We start from the raw sequence: 18,805 nt of genomic DNA on the forward strand, positions 1-18,805 counted from the left end.
TTCCAGAAACACAACCCTCCTTCGAAATTCTCACCTATGTGCCAAACGATGTTTACAAAATTCCCTGAGAAGAGGGATGGGCCGTTTTTAAACCACTCTTGAAAACTGGAGCTCTTTGAGGGGAATAGAGGCGTCCTAACAGCTCCCAGAGCCCTTAGCAAACTATACTTCCTGGGATTCTTTGGGGCAGGGGAGGCCATGACCGTTTAAAGTGATTTTTACTGTTCACTAGCACTTAAAATATATAGTGCCAGAGGGGCCCAAAGTGAATCAACAAATTAACAGTTGTTTGTTCTTCCGACCTCACTTGGTTTGTCCCCACCCCTCCTTAGTCTGTTTGTGAACCAGAGTCGTCTGAGCAAAGAGGCATCCCAGTCGCTGGTCTCTCAGTGCCCAGGGCCCCTGTGTGTGCAGGTGGAAGACTATGATCAAGCAAGCACAAGTCTGAGAAAGTATGCCCAGCAGGATGGCGTTCGAATCTGGATTGGGACTGAATACACCAACCTAGGACTCTACCGAGAAATCCCCCTGGTAAGAAAGATGGAGGGACTCTTGTATAGGGGAACCTTTTGAACCAGAGAGGAGGCTGCACTGGAAAAACTGGGGGAGAAGCATAGGTATCTGCCTTCCATTGAGTCAGACCATTGGTCCATCTAGCTCAGTATGGTCTACTACATTGACTGGTCAGGGATGTGGGTGGCGCTGTAGTCTAAACCACTGAGCCTCTTGGGCTTGCCGATCAGAAGGTTGGCGGTTCAAATCCCTGCGACGGAGTGAGCTCCCGTTGCTCTGTCCCAGCTCCTGCCAACCTAGCAGTTCAGAAACACACCAGTGCAAGGAGATGAATAGGTACCGCTGCTGCGGGAAGGTAAACAGCATTTCCGTGCGCTCTGGTTTCCATCACTGCGCTCTGGTTTCCATCACTGTGCCAGAAGCAGTTTAGTCATGCTGGCTACATGTTCCAGAAAGCTGTCTGAGGACAAACACCGGCTCCCTCGGCCTGAAAGCGAGATGAGCACCGCAACCCCATAGTCGCCTTTGACTGGACTTAACCATCTAGGGGTCCTTTACCTTTTACCTTACCTTACACTGACTGGCAGCTGCTCTCCAAGGTTTCAAATGGGGGGCACTCCCAGTCCCACGTGGAGATGTCAGGGATTGAACCTGGGACATTCTCTGTGCAGAGCAGATGCTCTGCCACTCATCTATGGCCCTTCTCAGGTGAAAAGGAAGAACATAGAGAGTGAGCCATCATCACCACTCATGGTTTGGAAACTTAGGATAGGAATCTGCTTTGTACCAAGTCAGACAATTGATTCACCTAGCTTAGTACTGTCAACCCCGGGGACATCCAAACGGGAACCCCTTTTTGTTTGCTAAAAGCAAAAGTTTTGTTATGTTTTCACATGGCATCGAATAATGCATCGCCTCCATTCACTGTGCAATTAAGAACATTAGAGCTTGCTGGATCAGGCTAGCCCAGCATTCTGTTTTCAGTGGCTGACCAGATGCCTGTGGGAAACCGGCAGGCAAGACCTGAGCACTCTCATCCTGCAGTTTCCAGCAGCTGGTATTCAAAAGCATGCTGTGTCTGAGAGCGTAACCAACATAGCTAGTAACTTCCTGCCCAGGAAGCTCCCTGCATGGTTTTTGCATGCTGCTTGCTGTCTTAAATCCTCCAAAGTTTCTGTGCCACCTGACAATGTTTGCAGTGGGTGGCAGTGCATGACAACTGAGCTGCCGAGCCTTGCTTTTTAGGTCACACGAGCTATTATTAGGCACACCTCTTCTTTCACTCTGGTTAGGGCATAGGCATTTGCACAGAAAGTTACCTGTGCAGAGGTGTGGTTTTTTTCCTGGGTGGTGTAACTGAAACCTCTTTTTTCTGCACTGTATTCCACCACAATGTCTTGTAAACTTAACAGTTAGGGGAAAAGTTGTGAAAATGAAATAAAATGCCATGTAAGTGCAGCCTGAAATGGGAAGATTTGCTAATTCCCTAAACCTAGATAAACCTTTCATCTGATCCAGAGGGACTCTTCTTCATGTCTTATGCTTGTTACTTCACAAGTGTTTTTAATGTTGAGCTCTGGGATTGAAACCAGGCTCCAGGACCAGAGCCCTGCCTCAAATGGAGCTCGTTGTGGCACACAGCAGACATCAGGAGATGATTGTGCGTGCATGCATGGAGGCACTCTAAGATATGCTGTGGGAACTGCCACATATAGAATGCAGCATAAGCAAAGGGGAACTGCGCAAAATGCTCTGCGAGTGATGTCAAAGGCCTGCCTCCAGCTGGTCTGTTTCAGGGTAAGCCAACAGGTGCATCCCCCCTGAGAATGGCCTGTTGACATGGCTGCCTCCTTCCTGTCTTACAGGAAAAACTCTTGGCAACGGATTACTCTCCTGTCATGATCACCAAAGCAGTCAAGAACTCCAAGGAGCAAGAGATGCTGCGAGCTGCCCATGTATGTAAGCGCACCGCGAGTGCAAAAGCAGTGGAACGTTGTGGTGCAATGATCTTTTGAGTTTAGATTGGGGAGAAAGTTCAAGGCAGTTCTCCTAAACCACACAAGTGGACCCTTTACCCATGACTGGTCTGGACAGTGTATCCTGAAGCCTTTGGGGCTGGTACTCATCAGGACTGGTGGGGGAGAAGGTGGCTCCTCATCTTTGACAGTTTCGGGGGTTCTTCATCAAGTATCAACTTGGGGGAGGACCCACAAGAGGATCTTCAGCATTGAACTCTGGGGGCCCTGCCTGCTCCCCAAGATCCTCAACCCATGGGGTGTCTGTTTTGTCCTCTGAGGACTCCATGTCCAGTACCAGGTCAGGGCTAGGCATGATGCTGGAAGAGATTATACCATGAGCCCATGTTGCTGCCATATAGTATGGCTCCAGTCAGCTATGATGCCTTCTGCAAATGAAAACTTGATGCAGGGTGTAGACAGTCAAAATGGGAATGATGTGTGCATTCCAGAACAGACATGATGATAAAATGATATTTGAACATTTATTGCAATCATGTGTTCCATGAGAGAGAGAGAGAGAGAGAGAGAGAGAGAGAGAGAGAGAGAGAGAGAGAGAGAGAGAGAAGGGTGGTTTGGTCATGCTCATAAATTTGCAACATGGCTATTTATTACCGGTATTTTAAACAACGATTACAACCACAGGTACGAGATGCCATTGCAGTGATTCGGTACTTGGTCTGGCTGGAAAAGAACGTTCCCACCGGTTCTGTGAATGAAATCTCTGGCGCCCGTTATGTGGACCAGTTGCGTAGGTCAGTCTGAAAAGGACAATGCTTCATTTAGGCTAGTTTTGCCATGATCTGAGGATTATCACATTGTGAGAACATGGAGGAAGGCCTTTTCACTGGTGGTACCAGTGTTGTGTGGAATGTCTGCTGAAATATGAGAAGCCCCATCTATATTGGCATTCCCCCAGCTATTGAAGGCAAGCCTCCTTAGACAAGCTTTCATTTCCCTGAACTTGAACTTCTTGACCTATCTATTTTAATAGGGTTTTTTATATATATAAAAAAACTGTCTCATTGTTATGCTTTGGGTATAGGGCGGTATAGAAATTAAATAAACAATAAATAATAATGATATTAAATCTGAGTGGTTTTACTATTTTGGTAGGGTTGTTTTATTCTTTTGTTTTAATTATGTGTGGAATTTATAGTAGATTTTATGCTTGCAAATGGCTTAGAAGCTATTGTGGCATGTGAACAGTATGAAAATCAATCCTTGGTGATGATGCTGCAGAGGATGAAAAGGGTGCCAACCAGAGTTTTCTCTTTCCTTCCACAGCGAAGAAGCTTACTGCCAGGGACCCAGCTTTGAGACCATCTCCGCCACTGGTCTGAATGCAGCTCTGGCCCATTACAGGTAGGGATTGAGGAGAAATTTGTTTTGGTTTGCAGGCCTACCCGATTCACATTTACCAATACAATACAGGTAACCTTTGAAATTCTCAGTTCCACATCCCAAAACATGGGGACGGCTCCCTCTCTCAGAACCAAAGGAGTGGAGGACTCTACCGGTTGCTTCTCGTATCACTCACCATTTCCATCTCCTTAACTAGGGCCTATAATTAGGGGTGGATAGAAATGGAGGGCAGTTCCTCATTTTCCCACTCTTAAATTCAGTTCTCCACATTTCTGCAGCGATCTGTGATTTGTGAAAATTCACCAGCATTTTAGTGCAAATTTCTCCTAATAAACATGTGGTGGTTTTTGTTTGTTTGTTTGTTTGTTTGTATGCAGTTTTGACCATTGTACACATTTGGAGGCTACATCTGCATTATACATTTAAAGCAGTATCACCCCCCCCCCACTTAAAACAGTACAGTAAGGGCTTCCCCCAAAGAATCATGGGAACTGTAATTTGTTAAGATTGCTGAGAGATGTTGCCCTTTCCCAGAGCGACAGTTCCCAGAGTATTTTAACAATCGATCCCTCTTCCCAGGGAACTCTGGGAATTGTAGCTGTGTGAGGGGATTAGAGGAATCTTAACAACTCCCAGCACGTGTTTAAAGGGGGATGATGTTACTTTAAATTATAGTGCAGATGGAGCATTACAGTAAGCTACATTCCAGCAACACAGAAATCAGGACGGAAACATAATCCTATCCGCAGATAACATTTAAAGCACATCTATTCCACTTGAGCAGTCACAGCTTGCTCCCCTCGAAACCTTGGGAACTGTAATTTCCCCCAACAGGGCTACAGTTCCCAGCACCCATTTGTTATGGCAGCTCCCAGGATTCTTTGAGGGAAGCCATGTGACTGTGTGGCCTCTTCTCTCCCCCTCTTTCAGCCAGACACAAGTGCCCAAGGAGGAGCACAAAATGGGGATGGTGAGAAGCGTGGCCAGGGGAGAGGAGGTGTGGCTAGGGAGGTGGCAGGTCCAAGGGCCAAACAGAGAGGTCTGGAGGGGCAGATTTGGCCTCTGGGCCTGAGGTTCCCTACTTCTGCCTTACTGCCTCCTTGCATTCTCTACGAGAACAGTTGAAAAATTGGGTTTGTTAAAACTGGTGTGAGAGCCAGTAAGAACTTAGGCTTGGCACACATTACCACTTACTTTGGCTCCAGGGCAATCCCACTGCTGGTGTTTGAAGCGATGCACACATGATATTGAGCCACGATCCCTATCCGTGCTGTTGTTTCTTGAGATATACTGCTGTTTGATGCAGCTTCTACCCGATTTGAAAAACCTAAGCCAAATTCACTTCACAGTTAAGCTGAGGCGTGTACATTCGAAGCACATGTTGCACATGTACAGATTGCAGATTCACGAATAGCAATGCTGGGCCAGGGGGCGGGCTAATCAAACAGTTAATGTGCATCAGCTGAAGACATCCCCCCACCCCCTCACTGGTTTGAACAGCAACATGCAAGCACAATGTTTTGTGAGTGAGTGAGAGACTTATTTGCATTTTAAGCTACTAGTGTGCACATAGCCTTGGCCTGCAATGCTCACATGAAGGAGCCCGTCCTAAAAGCCGAGAGCGTGTAGAGGGAAACCACAGAGCTGCCAAGAATCTGCACAAACCGGGGTGGGCAGGATCTAAAAATGGCATGCCCAAATATAGGTTGTGGTTTGTGCACATGGGTTCCTGAGCGTGCATGTCACACCTGCCTCTGCAAAGCATAGGGAGGGAGAGCCTTGCTGGTGAATTCAGCATCCTGTTTTCTCACACTGGCTAGCCCCCCCCCCCCCTCAGATGCTTCCAGGAAACTCACAGAAAAAGCACAAAGGCAATTATACCCCCCCACCCACCCACCTGGGAGCCTTAGGACATGGAGGTGCCACCAGGGAACTCACTCCCACAAGAGGCAATAATGATCACCAATTCCAATGGCTTTAAAAGGAGATGGTTCGGCTGCCAATACAGCAGTTGCTGCTCTGTTTGTATGCTGCCTCCAGAATCAGAAGCAGGCTGCCTCTCTGGGGAGCTATCCTGGGAGAGAGCTATTGCTCTCTTGCTCTGCCTGTGGGCTTTCCAGAGACACCCAGTGCATTTAAAGTATCTGGGAACTCTAGTTTCTTCAGGGTGCTGGGAGTTGTAACTCTGTGAGGGGTAAACTCAGGGGCTGGCCAGGTTAGCCCACAAGGGCACAGGCCTAGGAAGGCGCAAGAATTGCACCTCTGGCTTGGAGTGGCTAGGAGCCTGCACACTCCCCAGGGCCGCTCCTCCACTGTTCGGTCAGGCATACAGGCTCCTCTGGCCATCTCTGCGGAGGAATCCAGTTGCTGGTGTGTACTGTTGTAGCTAGGTGGGCAGGAGCACGACTGGACCTAACGGTCAGGGATACTTTTACCTTTACTTTACTGTTGTAGCAGCCCTGTTGAGCCCTCTCCAGTTGGCTGGCAGAGCTTTTAGAAGTGTGAGCAGGGGCTTGGAGAGAAGAAAGACAGAGAGAGCGGGGAAGAGTTGCAGGAGGAGGAAAAAGGAAGGGAAGAAGGAGGCGGCAGAAGGGAAAGCATGGAGCAGAAGGAGGCAGGTAGGCAGACAGACAGACTGATAGGGGGGATGGGGAACAGAGAAAATCGCTGTTGTAGTGCAAAAGGTGAAGAAAAGCAAACATTAAGTTTCTGCTCCATGGTTTCTCCTGGCTTTGGAGACACCAATACAGTTCCTTGTGAAGGGCACAAGTGAGCCTAGGTTTGCCTCTGGGTAAACGACAATTCCCAAGATTCTTTGGGAATGTGCCTGAATGTGCCTGAAATTTTACTGGCACATCAGTGGTGATGTGGAGCAGTCCTCCCAAAACCAGCATCCACTTACTGGGTAGGACTTGAGTGACCCATGCCATGGTGGTGCCTTGGATGGGATGCACCAGTGAGAGTGGCAGGTTGGCACCAGTGAGAGTGAGGTTGGCACAGCCTCACTCCACACAAGGCACATTCAGATAAACAGCATCAGCCCCGGTGCTGGGAGGACGGCTTTGCAGCACATTCCCACCCCTTGGGCCACTATTGCTTCTTACATTATTGCTCTGTTTTTCTGATTGTAAATTGTTGTGATCTTTTGTTTCTATATTGTTGTCATCTGCCATGGGACTTTACAGTGGAGGGCAGGGGAGGAATAAAAAACCATCACCTAAACAGAGGCTGCGTACACCCCATGCCTCTAAAGCACATGACTTTCCCCCAGAGAATTCTGGGAACTGTTTGTTAAGGGTACAGGGATTCTAGCTCTGTGAGGGGTCAAGTACAGTTCCCATGATCCTTTGGGGGAAACTATGTGCTTCCAAATAATAGTAAGATTCCTTTACTCTTTTTGGTTGAATGTTGCCGCCTTATCCTGTTTTCGAATTTCCCTGCGTCTGCTGGCAACTGAACACTGAAAGCACAGTTGGAAGCACAGTTGCCTGACCTAACATGCTAATTCTGATGTCCCTCTCTGTGCCTTTCTTTTCCTCTTTCAGCCCATCCAATGCTACCTCCCGAAAGCTGACTGTGAATGAAATGTACCTGCTGGACTCAGGGGGCCAATATTTGTGAGTATGGGGTGCCCTCTCTCTCTTTGGCCAGGCTCGGGTGCCTGCATCTGGCAGAGGGTTTTATGGAGAAGCAGCTCATCTTGTGGGGCAGGGCCTCTGTACAGTACTAGGTTGCTGGCAGGCAGGTCACTGTACCATAGGAGGGAGTGAGGAAAGGTGCAGGAAGGTCAGCAGAGTGCAAACACACTGGCAGAGCCAATGTAGCACTCCTGTTGATGTGCTTACACATCACCAACTTCCCCACTGCCTCACCCCTCCTCCTCCCTCTCCTGGTAAACACCAGTGAGGTGTCTGCTGAGAAGGTAGCAAAGAGACTTCTCCCCTCCTAGCAAGCTGCTTCTGGATTTATGGAGCTTCCTCCTATCAAGGATAGCACTCTGAGTATGCCCAAGTGACACCTCCTTGTACTCTAGGGTTTGGGTTGATCTATTGATCTCTGAAATACAGCGTCCTTCCCTACAGACTGTATCAGGGGCAGATTTAGGGGAGTGCAACTGGTTTGGTCGCACTGGGCATGGAACCTGGGGATGCCACGTACTTGTAAAGTTGGGAGGGACCCTGTGGTCATCTAGTCCAACCCCCTGCAATGGAGGGAAGTCCCTGTGGCAGCCTCTAAATTGTGGAACTTCCTCTCCACGGAGGTGCATATGGTGCCTACATTATGTAGTTTTTGTCATATGCTGAAGACATACCTCTTTACCTTGGTTTTGACAAGGAGTGTGCGTGTTTTAGGACTCACCTATGATTTGTTTAAACTGTTTTTAAATCGTTGTAACCCACACTGGGACCTGTTGGTGAAGGGCGGGTAATGAATTTGTCATAAAACTTGTTGTTGTTACAAATTATTGGCCGCTTTCTCTATAAAGTCTGTAAAATGTTGTAAACAGGTTACAACATATAAACAGTCAGAATATTTACTACCCATCACAAGATGCAGATGAAATATCAAACTATGCCTAGGAGGAAGAGCAGAGGTGCTCCCAAATTGTCATTATTTTTGTTGTTAAGATTCATTTGCAAGCAAATTAGGGTCCCTGCTCAAGGAACAGGTCATGTGGAGGATCCAGGTTCAGGTGCAATAAATGATATTTTAAAATACAGCTACTCAGAATAAAAACAGGTAACCAGAAGGAAGAACAAAGGCATTGCTAAAAAACGAAACCCTCACTTCCTAAATCAGTGTTAAGAGTTAGACAAGTCTCTGGGAGCAATAGGTTCCACGTTGCAAGGGGGAAACTGCTGCTCTCAAAGGTTCTCCACATGCTCCCCTAAATATATTTGGCACAACTTTGGGGCTAAGTGAGGGGAGCCCCATCCACCAAACAGCTCCTGATTACCTAAAACTAGGTAGTTTTATACACTCTGGACTCCTTAAGGAGTCCCTCTTTACATGGCAATTGTATTGCGTGACTTTGCTTCAAAATGTGGTAAGCCAGCCTTGCTACATTTTGGGAAGCCCTCCGGCTCCTTCTGCCAAGTGAGGCTCTGGACTTCCGCTGCAAAATCCTGACCTGAGGACACCCGTTGTCTGACAAAGCTCCCTTGGCTTTGCTTCTCTCCCCTCTGCAGCGATGGAACAACAGACATAACCCGGACTGTCCACTGGGGGGAGCCCACAGATTTTCAGAAGGTACTGTTTCTTCTTCCTACATGTACACCTGGATTGCACACCTGGGGACTCGGGGACAAAGTCTTGTTTTCCTTCTGCTGTATTTCCACCCCCACCCCCTTGTCTAAGTTACTTTTCCCTTCTTTTCTCTTGCTCGCTTCAGGATGGGTATGGTAAAGCAGGTGGTTCCCAAGTGCCATATTATTATTATTATTATTATTATTATTATTATTATTATTATTTGAATTTATATACCACCCTATACCCGGAGGTCTCAGGGCGGTTCACAGAAAAGATCACAACATATATAATCAGAATAAAAACAACAACCCAATAACACCCCACCCACCACCCAGCCGCTATGAAAAGAGCCACATTTTTAAAGGGTATAGGTCTAGGATGTCAAACAGATCAACAGGAAGGGAAAGGAGAATGTTAGCCGCTTTGAGACTCCTTCGGGTAGTGATAAAGCGGGATATCAAACCCAAACTCTTCTTCTTCTCTTCTTCTTCTGGGGGAAGTCGTGTGATTTAAATGTACTTTGAATATATGGTATGTTTGCAGCCCACACAATGCAAAGTGTAGTACCGTTCCCTCTGTTTCTGGTGTTCAAGTGGTCCATGCCATAGCTGCCCATGCAGACAGAATGGCACCACCCATCCATAAGAAGGAACCATCAGCAGGCTTGGGGAACCCTGAGGTTTGCAAAAGTACCAAAAAACAAAAAAACACAGCCAACAACACTTTTCAGGGGAGGATTCTGGGAAGGGGAGGGGACAAAAACAGCTAAATAAGAAATAAGTATGCTCAATGGAATGGCCACAGAATGTGGAGGGTGGTGCTGGAATGGACTGCAGGGCAAGGCAGCAGCCGGGCAGCAGCACTCAACACTGCAACATTTTGTTGCAGGATTTGCATGTTGGTTTCAGTTCATGACTCTGAATGGAAACTCATCTGCTGTGCTCTGCAAGGGGCTTCCCAGACCAGACAAGGAAACGGGGTGCTTAATAAAACATATTATTGTCTTTCACAACAGTAAATTGTGGGCATCTATCTGTCTTGAGAGACAATGGAGTGTGCCTCTGAGGGTGAAGTCAAACTGGTACATTAGTAGCACCAAAGTGACCTCCTGCCTGGGGCACAAACCTAGGGAGGTCCTAGGCTGCCCAAACAACAAGACCCGCACTCACGCACGCACGCACGTGCACACACACACACACACACACACACACACACACACACACACCCTTGCCTCACTGATGTGGTCCAAAGGAAAGGAAAGTAATACCTTTGGTTGAAGAACAACAAATAAGGGATTATTGAATTCTGGGTGAAAGGACTCCAGGTGGGTAGGTGAAAGAGGTCTTGAAAATATGCTTTCCTTCCTTCATCCCTGAGTGCTAGGTCAGGGTTGGGTCCCTCACCTCTCCCTGCTGCCCCTAGTACTAAATAGACCAGTGGTTTAACAGTATAGGGCAGGTTTTGTGTGTTCTTATGGCAAATAAATTTTCCATGAATCTGGCTCATCTCCCCCCCCCTTCATTTCAGACATGCTTCCTTTCATCTCTTTATTTCTTCTTCTCTTCCACTTTTTTAGGAAGCTTATACCCGTGTGCTGATGGGAAACATTGACCTGTCCAGGCTCGTCTTTCCACCCAGAACTTCAGGTAAGGTAAAGGTAAAGGGGCCCCTGACCATCAGGTCCAGTTGTGTCCGACTCTGGGGTTGCGGCGCTCACAGGGGCAGTCTCACTAGGGGTAGTCTCAATGGCGCAGGATGCCAGGCCAGTGGTGTTTTCCACCATAACTGACAGCAGCAGTCTAGTTTACTAAGGGTGGTTAAGGCAGACTAAGTGTGATACATACAGCTCTGTCTTCCAGCAGCTCACTGCCACTGCCATCAGCACCACTCTTACCTGCCGCCTGAGGCAGCTTCCTCACTCTGCCTAAAGATAGAGCTGGCCCTGTGAACATGCTTTGGGCATAGGTGAGAGTCTCTCTGCAAGTTGTTCTGTTCCCGCTCCCACACCGCTTTCCTCCTGTGTCTCAGTTTTACTTAGACCCTGACCCACCCAGTAGTTCTCCAGACCTACAGCCTCACGCGTCACCTCTCAGGCCATGTCACACTAGATCATAGCTGTCAAGTTTTCCCTTTTCTCGCGAGGAAGCCTATTCAGCATAAGGGAATTTCCCTTTTAAAAAGGGAGAACTTGACAGCTATGCACTAGATATAGTGATGGCTGCCAACTTGGGTGGCTGTAAAAAAGAATAAGACAAATTCTTGGAGGATATCAGTGGCCACTAGGCATTCTGGTTATGTTCCACCTCCACTGTCAAAGGAAGTATGCATTTTATTACCTGTTGCTGAGATTTGCAGGTGTGGGAAAGGGTGTGCAGGAAAACTAAGGGTTCTCTCCTGCTGTTCCTCAACAAAACTTGACTTTTCTGTTTTAGGGAGAGTTGTGGAGGCCCTTGCTCGCCGAGCCTTATGGGAAGCTGGACTCAACTACGGCCATGGCACTGGTCATGGCATTGGCAACTTTTTGTCTGTTCATGAGTGTAAGTCGCACCAGGGTTAGGTTGAATTGCGCTTATATTGCCCTTCAATAGTGACAAACAATGAAACAAACATTTTAAAAATGGCGATCCACCTTCTACGCTACTAGGGGCTGAATTCTGGAATCTCTATATGACAGCATGCCCTACACATTTGCTTATAGATTGGGTCTGCTGTAGCAAAGGGCAGTGATTTGCACAGGTTACTGAAGCTTTGCCAAGCGGGGGGGGGGGTGTCACCAGAGTTTGTTCCAATTTCCTCCCCGTCCTCCTTCCTTGCAGATATACTATGGACATTTAACTAAGCTCAATCCTATCAGGATACTTTCAAGCTGATCTCTGTAATCTTCAGGACCAGAAACTTGGGGGAGTTTTAACATGAAAAAACGAAAACCGATATTTCTCATGATATTATGTCTGTTTGCAGGGGTTGTGTAGCTTTGGTGAAATGGTTTTCGTTGCATAAGAGGGGAAGAGGTCATGGTTCAGTAGGGGTGGCAAAATCTCTTGGGCTGGTTTTCTGATAGCAATAACTGATCCTTTCACCTTTAGGGCCTGTGGGCTTTCAGGCCAACAATGTGCCCTTGGAAAAAGGCATGTTCACCTCCATAGGTAAGTGCCACATGATCTTTGTTGGTTCTGATGCCACCAAGCCTTGCTTCTCCCTCCCCCTTCTGAATCGCAGGCAGGGGTTCTTTTTCTTTCTGGAGTTTGTATCTGGGAACTGCTAGATGTTTCATTCACTACACCATATTCTAGAGGGGTACTTGTGTTGGCCTGTCACAGCGAGCAGAAATGAGATTTTTGCAGTTCTTTAAAATACATGAAATCACAATAATGTGCATGTTTACCAAAAGTCTTAGTGCGTCTGTAGTAAAAGCAGTTCACAGTTTCAGTCTAATAAGATTTATTGCAACGTGTTTGTCATTCAGAGCCCATTTCGTGAGACCGCCCTCTGGATTTGCACCCAGGAATTTGCATTGCTAAAAAGGGTCTCATTTAAATAAACAGCCTGACTGGTTTGGGCAATGAAGTAAGAAGATTTACCAGATTGGTGGGGAGGGGGAGGCACAGAAGCACTCTGAACTCTTTCTCTGCCTCCCCTCTCCTTTGCCCCATTCTCTCCAGAGCCAGGTTATTACCAGGATGGTGAGTTTGGGATCCGCCTGGAGGACATTGCGGTTGTGGTGGAAGCAAAGACCAAGGTGATGCTCTTTCTCTGCCTTTGATGGGTCACTAATGGGTGGCTACGGGACAACCTGCAGCACATTTTCTGTACAAACTGTGAGCTGTAACCTTAAGAGGTAGAGATTCTGCAACATACAGGTCAGGCCTTAAGGTATTTGGAGTCCTTCTCAAAGTCACTTTCATTCCCATTTCCCATTCTAAGGAGGACCTTTCTGCATGTTCAAGGGGGGGGGGAAGCATTTATAATTATCCTTTGTGTGAAATGACTGCAGACCCTAATCCAGGACCAATTGCATAGAAAGAGGACAAGGGGGAACTATTACCAGTAGGGGAGCCTTTTTGGCTGCAAAAAATACAACTCCCATCATCCCTGACAGTTGATCATGATGGCAGGGTCAGACGTCTGGGCAACCACAGGTTCTTCATACCTGCTATAACACAATATCCAGGGCAAGGGTAGGTGGTCATTGTCACCCATAGGATGGTGGGGGACAACCCCATCATGCCTTGGATTTCCCTGGGGCCAACTCAGTCGTGTATGGACAACATTTGACTTCCCCATGCTATAACTTGACGACTGGCAATTATATATGTGAACAGACTTCACTAAGGGCCAGACTAGATGTGAATCTAAAAAGGTGTCATGACAAACCATGAGCATGGGTTTTTGTTTTTTTAAAAGAAAAGAAAAGTAAATGCAGTGTGTAATTTTCATTAGGACTGTAGTAGTATGTGAGGAACCCCTGAGTGGTTTTTGGCTTGTTCATATGTCTGAGTTGCCCTTTGGTTCTACAGAAGAGAGAATGTGCATGCAAAACTCAACCTCACAAAATTGATGCAACTGCTCAAAAAATGTGAGCCGCCTTCTTTCTTTGTCTGCCATAGTACCAAATTTCTGAAGAGCCCTACCTGACCTTTGAGGTGGTGTCCCTAGTGCCCTATGAACGGAACCTCATTGATGTGAACCTCCTGTCCTCGGATCAGGTGGGTGCAAGCTAAGGGTGGGCAGATCAATCTGTTTCTGGCATTGTTCATTCATTCCAGCCCATTTTTACACCCATCTGCACTTTTTAAGAAAACACATACAAAAATTAACATCATATTTGCATGCACTTTATCCTAAAATATGCATTTTTGCCCTGACAGGGGTACATGAATGATCAAAAAACGTGCATTTGGTGTGCATCTAAAACATGCACTTTTGTGTGCATTTTGGTATATTGAGCCAAGAACTGCAAAATTTGGAGAAGCGCAAAAGCTAGAGGAGAACTGTGCTCGATCTGTGAACTGGTATTTATTTAATTTAATAGGATTTCTCACCAGCCCTTCAGCGTAAGGTCTGGGGCGGGTTGCAAACATGCACTCATAGAATATTTAAAACCCAGTGAAACAATTTGAAACAGACCAAAGAAGGGCCCAGGGTGTATGAATTAGATTTGTTTGCTTAAAATGGCAGACCGATTAAAATCCTCAAGCATCTCTAGCAAAAGCCTGGTGGGTAAAGAGAGCAGGGGGGTGCAGAGGGGAGGAACCTGCCACACCAAACACAGTGTTCCATCTCTCTGTTTCTCTGTCTCTGTCTCCCACTCCGCCCGCCCCCCACAGATCGAATACATCAACAGGTATTATGAGTCCATCCGTGAGCACATCGGCCGTGAGCTACAGAGACGCAACCTGGATGAGGAATACCTGTGGCTGGAGCAGAACACAGAGCCCCTTTCTGACACCAACCTGCTGACAACATCCCTAAGTACCCTGGCTGTAGGCACCTTGACCTCTACGCTTCTGCCTAGGGTGTAGGGCTGAGTTTGGGGCATTATACCACCTCACTGGTCCACATCACTGCACTTAAGCCTGCCTCTCCTCCAAACTTAGCCTACAGTTAGCAGCCATCTATGGCTGCCGGATGCTGTTGCTTCCAAAGCCTCCTCCCCATCAAGCCTCCTTACAGGACAAAATATATGCAGAAAGCCCTTGATCTACAGAGATCCAGTCCACTCTGAGAATTTGGAGAATCTGTGCTCATCTATACCTATATCCATTAAAGGGTTCTGCTGTTAGGCCGTAAAAAGAAGGACCTGGGGTGTCCATGTCTGAAAGTTCATTTGATGCCCTTTTTCATTCTTACTGCATTATGTGTCAGTGTCATTTCCCCCCTAGTTAAGGGGGGGAAATACATCTGTATGTAAATACGGCACACAGAAAAAGATACATCCCTATTTGACATCAGCAATATATACAGCAGTATATATAGCCCCAAAGAAAAAGAAAAACCCGAAAGGAGGAAATAATGTACTTGATTCCCTTGAGTCAGCAGCCTATCTGCTAAGGGATTGTCTTCTTCACGTTTCACCAACTAACATGGAGCATCTATGGCTGTCTCAGCCTGGTTCCCTCCAGATTTTGGACTACAGTTCCCACAATCCCTTGTCCACTGGCCATGCTTGTTGGGACTAATTGGGAGTTGTTGTCCAACAACATCTGGAGGGCACCAGACTGGGGAAAACATCAATTTGGATTTTCTGTGGATTGCCATTTTCTCCAATTGAGGTTTAAAAGAATGGGGGGTTTTGCAGAGAAAGCTCCTAAGCAAAAACAAAAACAGGTGCTTTGACATGAAGCTTTAAAGCACGGACTGTTCCTGGGAAGAACAGAGGAAAGGTAGATGTGGATAAGCCCAATTTCAAGTGCATATTGTAACTTCAGTTTTGTGCAATTAAAGTGGGTCTAAGAGTTCATTTGCCTTTGCTCAATAAATCCACTTTTAAAAAAAGACTTTTTGCAGTTTGAAAAGCAATAGAGAAATGCCTTGAAAGTGTGGCTTGAAAGAATGATTAGCTAGATGCATAAACACCTGCAAGCAAATCAAGATGAATGCGGGACAAACATTCATTGTTGTATAAAACCACCTTGCAAACAGATCAAATGTCATATATTTTCTTCCCTCTTACTGCACTTACGATCATGATCTCTGCCCTGCTGCAATTTGGGGGTGGGGGTGAGGACAGAGAAACAGATCTGAAAACAATGCTATTTGGATAAGGAACGGGTTAAAGTGTATTCCTAGAGAGGAAAGATGGACCATTGAGAAGGAAATGTTTAGAGCAACCCATACAGGGCATAACCAGACAAAATAGCTGTGCAGTAGACCATCTGCACTTGGGGAAAATGCACAGCAATTCCATTATGCTTTAAAAGTCCGATTTTCTGAGGTGGGAGGAGGGCGAATGGACCAAAACATGAGAGGAGCATATTTTTATCATGGCGTCATGTAGGTGTCCCATAAAAAGCAAATGAACGCCCACAGAAGCACAGTAATTGCTGAGACTTCCGGCCAGGGTGCGCTAGAGGACGAGTCACGAAAAAACAAAGCTCCGCAAAACCGGAGCGGTTTTTAGCTCAGCGATCGGCCCGAAGGGGGGGTTAAGACGCCAAAAAACCCCAACTTGAAAGGAGAGAGTGCGGGTCCTTCTCCGATTAATAAAAAGTTGGCGAGGAGGCAGAACTTCGTCCCGGCACCATTCGGTGGAGAGGACGAAGAGGAGCCGACGCCATAGATCACGGTCGCGCTGAGGAGGCGTCCTGAGAAACTCGCAATAGCGAGCACCCTTGGCACCCCGACTGAAAGAGACCTTAAGAGGGCGACCAGGGAGGAAAAGTAAAAGGATTCCAAATCAACCTTGCTGGAACCCAGGTCGATACAGCGAAGTCGGTGAGTTACTTACAGACGCGGAGGGAGATTGCTACAAACGGGACTCCTTTTAAGCACTCAGTAGATAGCCGAAAGCGGCAAGAGTGAAAGCGCTTCACAGGAAAAAGGGGTCGGGAGTGAAAGAAGTGAATTTGAAACAACAGAATCAGAGGCTGCGACCATCTGAGAAGCGTGTAACTTAACAATCTACCGCGACCTCCGTAAACCGTAAATCACGCCGGTGAAGGTAATAGGTAAAACTTCAAGAGATCTAAAAGAACACTACATAGAGGGGAGGAGGCGACGCAAGAGACAGAATAGGAGAGGTGGTGAAGGACGCGGGGGTGGACAGGAAAGAAAGAGAGAAAGAGAGAAAGGGGACTGAGAGGGAAAATGGCGGATAAGATCTAAAAACGCCGTTAGAACTGCAGAGTCAGAGCTTCCGCCTTCTTCACGGAAAGGGAGAAGTGAAACCCCCCAAGCTCACAACATAAAATAGCGACATCTGCTGGAGGTTCTGAATTATGAACTGTGTGTAACTATACTATTTTAATCTAGAAATCAAGGACTAAGTTATCTTCTTAAACCCTACCCCCAAGGCAATTTCCGAAATACTGTGTGACTCCCCCCCCCCCATGGATTCTTAATCTTAGGGGCGAAGGGGACTCCCCGCAGACAAGTGATAAAGGGCTAAGAAAGAAATATTTGCCAAGAATATTTGCCAAGAATATCTGCTAAAAATATTTGCCAAGAAAATAACACTCAAAATAGCCAGAAATGGGAAGTAAAAGAACTCAAGCCCAACCACCAAGAAGACAATCCCTTACACAGGAAAATGATGCTCTAGCTGATATCAAGGAGCTCATCGCAGAAATGAACTCATCACATAAACAACTTATTACAGATATGAACAAAACACTGAACGAAAAGCTAGACACAGTGGAGGCCAAGATCGAAAGCAATTCTAAGTTCATAGTGGAAATGTCTGGCCAAATTAAAGAACTCTATGGGAAGAATAAAGAATTAGATAAATCAATGAAAGACTTAAATGTCAAGGTTCATAAACAAGAAGAATCCATTAAGAAAATTGTGACAGACCATAAAGAAATGAAAGAGCTACGCGATGAGGAAGAGAAGGAAAGACAGAACATTAAAAAGATGCAAGAGAACTTAGCAGACCAAGTAGCTTTATTAGAAATGAAGCAGAAATCCCTGTGGCTAAGATTAAAAGGTGTGCAAGAAACACAAAATGAACATCTGAGCGAAAGAATTACCAAAGAACTGGCAAACTGGTTAAAAGTAAAAGAAGATGACCTAGTATTTGATATAGATAAAATCTACAGATTACGGACAGATAAAGCAAAAGGCAGGAAAGGACCAAGTGACTGCATGGTCATCTTAAACTCAAGAGTATTAAAAGATAGAATCCTGCAAAGGAAAAAGGAGGAAGAATTAATAATAGATGGAAGAGTGGTGGCCATATTTAAGGAGGTACCTAAAAGGTTTGTCCTTAAAAGACAGAAATATAAAGAGTTAACCGAAGCCCTGACGAGAAGAGGCATATGGTTTCAATGGGAGTTCCCAGAAGGCCTGACTTTTGTCTTCAAGGAAAGAAGGAAGACGTTCAGAACACCAGAGGACGCTGACAAATTTTTAAGAAGATTAAAGAACGAAGTGGGCGAAGAGGAAGAGGGAGGGAAAGAGGTTACGGGTTGAAAAGATCATTGACTATCGAAAGACCAGATAGGAAGTGAAGTGGAAGAAACAGTATTGGGAAAATTGAGGGAGTAGGAAGATAGGAAAGGGACACAGTATTTTAAAGTGTATGTTGTGATTTATGATTTAAGATTTACGATTTTTCTTTAGTTCTCTAATTCTTTTGATTTCTTTTGATCTCCTCGGTTAACCTCCTAAACAAGTCTGCCGTTAAAAACAACAAAACAAGAAGCCATTCCTTTTATTTTAGGAAAACCAGGAATAGCTGTTTGATTTCTATATTTCTATATTCCCTTATATCTAAATAAAGAATCATGTATAATCTGATCTCCTGGAATATAAATGGCTTGAACAAAAAGTCGAAAAGGAATAAAATAGAGCATCTATTGAAGAAAGGGCGCTGGGACATAATGTGCCTGCAGGAGACGCATATCTCCCGCAAGCACGAAAGGATCCTAAAAAATGAGAGATTGGGAAATGAATTCATCTCAGCGGACGAGAAAAATAAGAGGGGGGTGGTAACATATGTAAAT

The 18,805-nt window shown here is 46.1% G+C and overlaps 1 protein-coding gene across 2 annotated transcripts in view; it reads left to right on the forward strand.

The window, feature by feature from the left end:
- The window catches only part of XPNPEP2 (X-prolyl aminopeptidase 2), a 29,453-nt gene extending 13,289 nt beyond the window's left edge, over positions 1–16,164 (forward strand). For both annotated transcript variants that reach the window (XM_035113290.2, XM_060270243.1), the window contains 12 exons: positions 333–531; positions 2,379–2,468; positions 3,174–3,283; positions 3,816–3,893; positions 7,439–7,510; positions 9,083–9,143; positions 10,720–10,789; positions 11,576–11,680; positions 12,230–12,289; positions 12,806–12,882; positions 13,751–13,849; positions 14,471–16,164. In XM_035113290.2, coding sequence (XP_034969181.2) covers positions 333–531; positions 2,379–2,468; positions 3,174–3,283; positions 3,816–3,893; positions 7,439–7,510; positions 9,083–9,143; positions 10,720–10,789; positions 11,576–11,680; positions 12,230–12,289; positions 12,806–12,882; positions 13,751–13,849; positions 14,471–14,665 — 1,216 coding nt within the window. In that variant the 3' untranslated portion in view covers positions 14,666–16,164. The remainder of the gene's footprint in view (positions 1–332; positions 532–2,378; positions 2,469–3,173; positions 3,284–3,815; positions 3,894–7,438; positions 7,511–9,082; positions 9,144–10,719; positions 10,790–11,575; positions 11,681–12,229; positions 12,290–12,805; positions 12,883–13,750; positions 13,850–14,470) is intronic.
- The last annotated feature ends 2,641 nt before the right edge of the window (positions 16,165–18,805 follow it).

The sequence above is a fragment of the Zootoca vivipara genome, chromosome Z (assembly GCF_963506605.1).
Source record: "Zootoca vivipara chromosome Z, rZooViv1.1, whole genome shotgun sequence".
NCBI classification, from domain to species: Eukaryota; Metazoa; Chordata; class Lepidosauria; order Squamata; family Lacertidae; genus Zootoca; species Zootoca vivipara.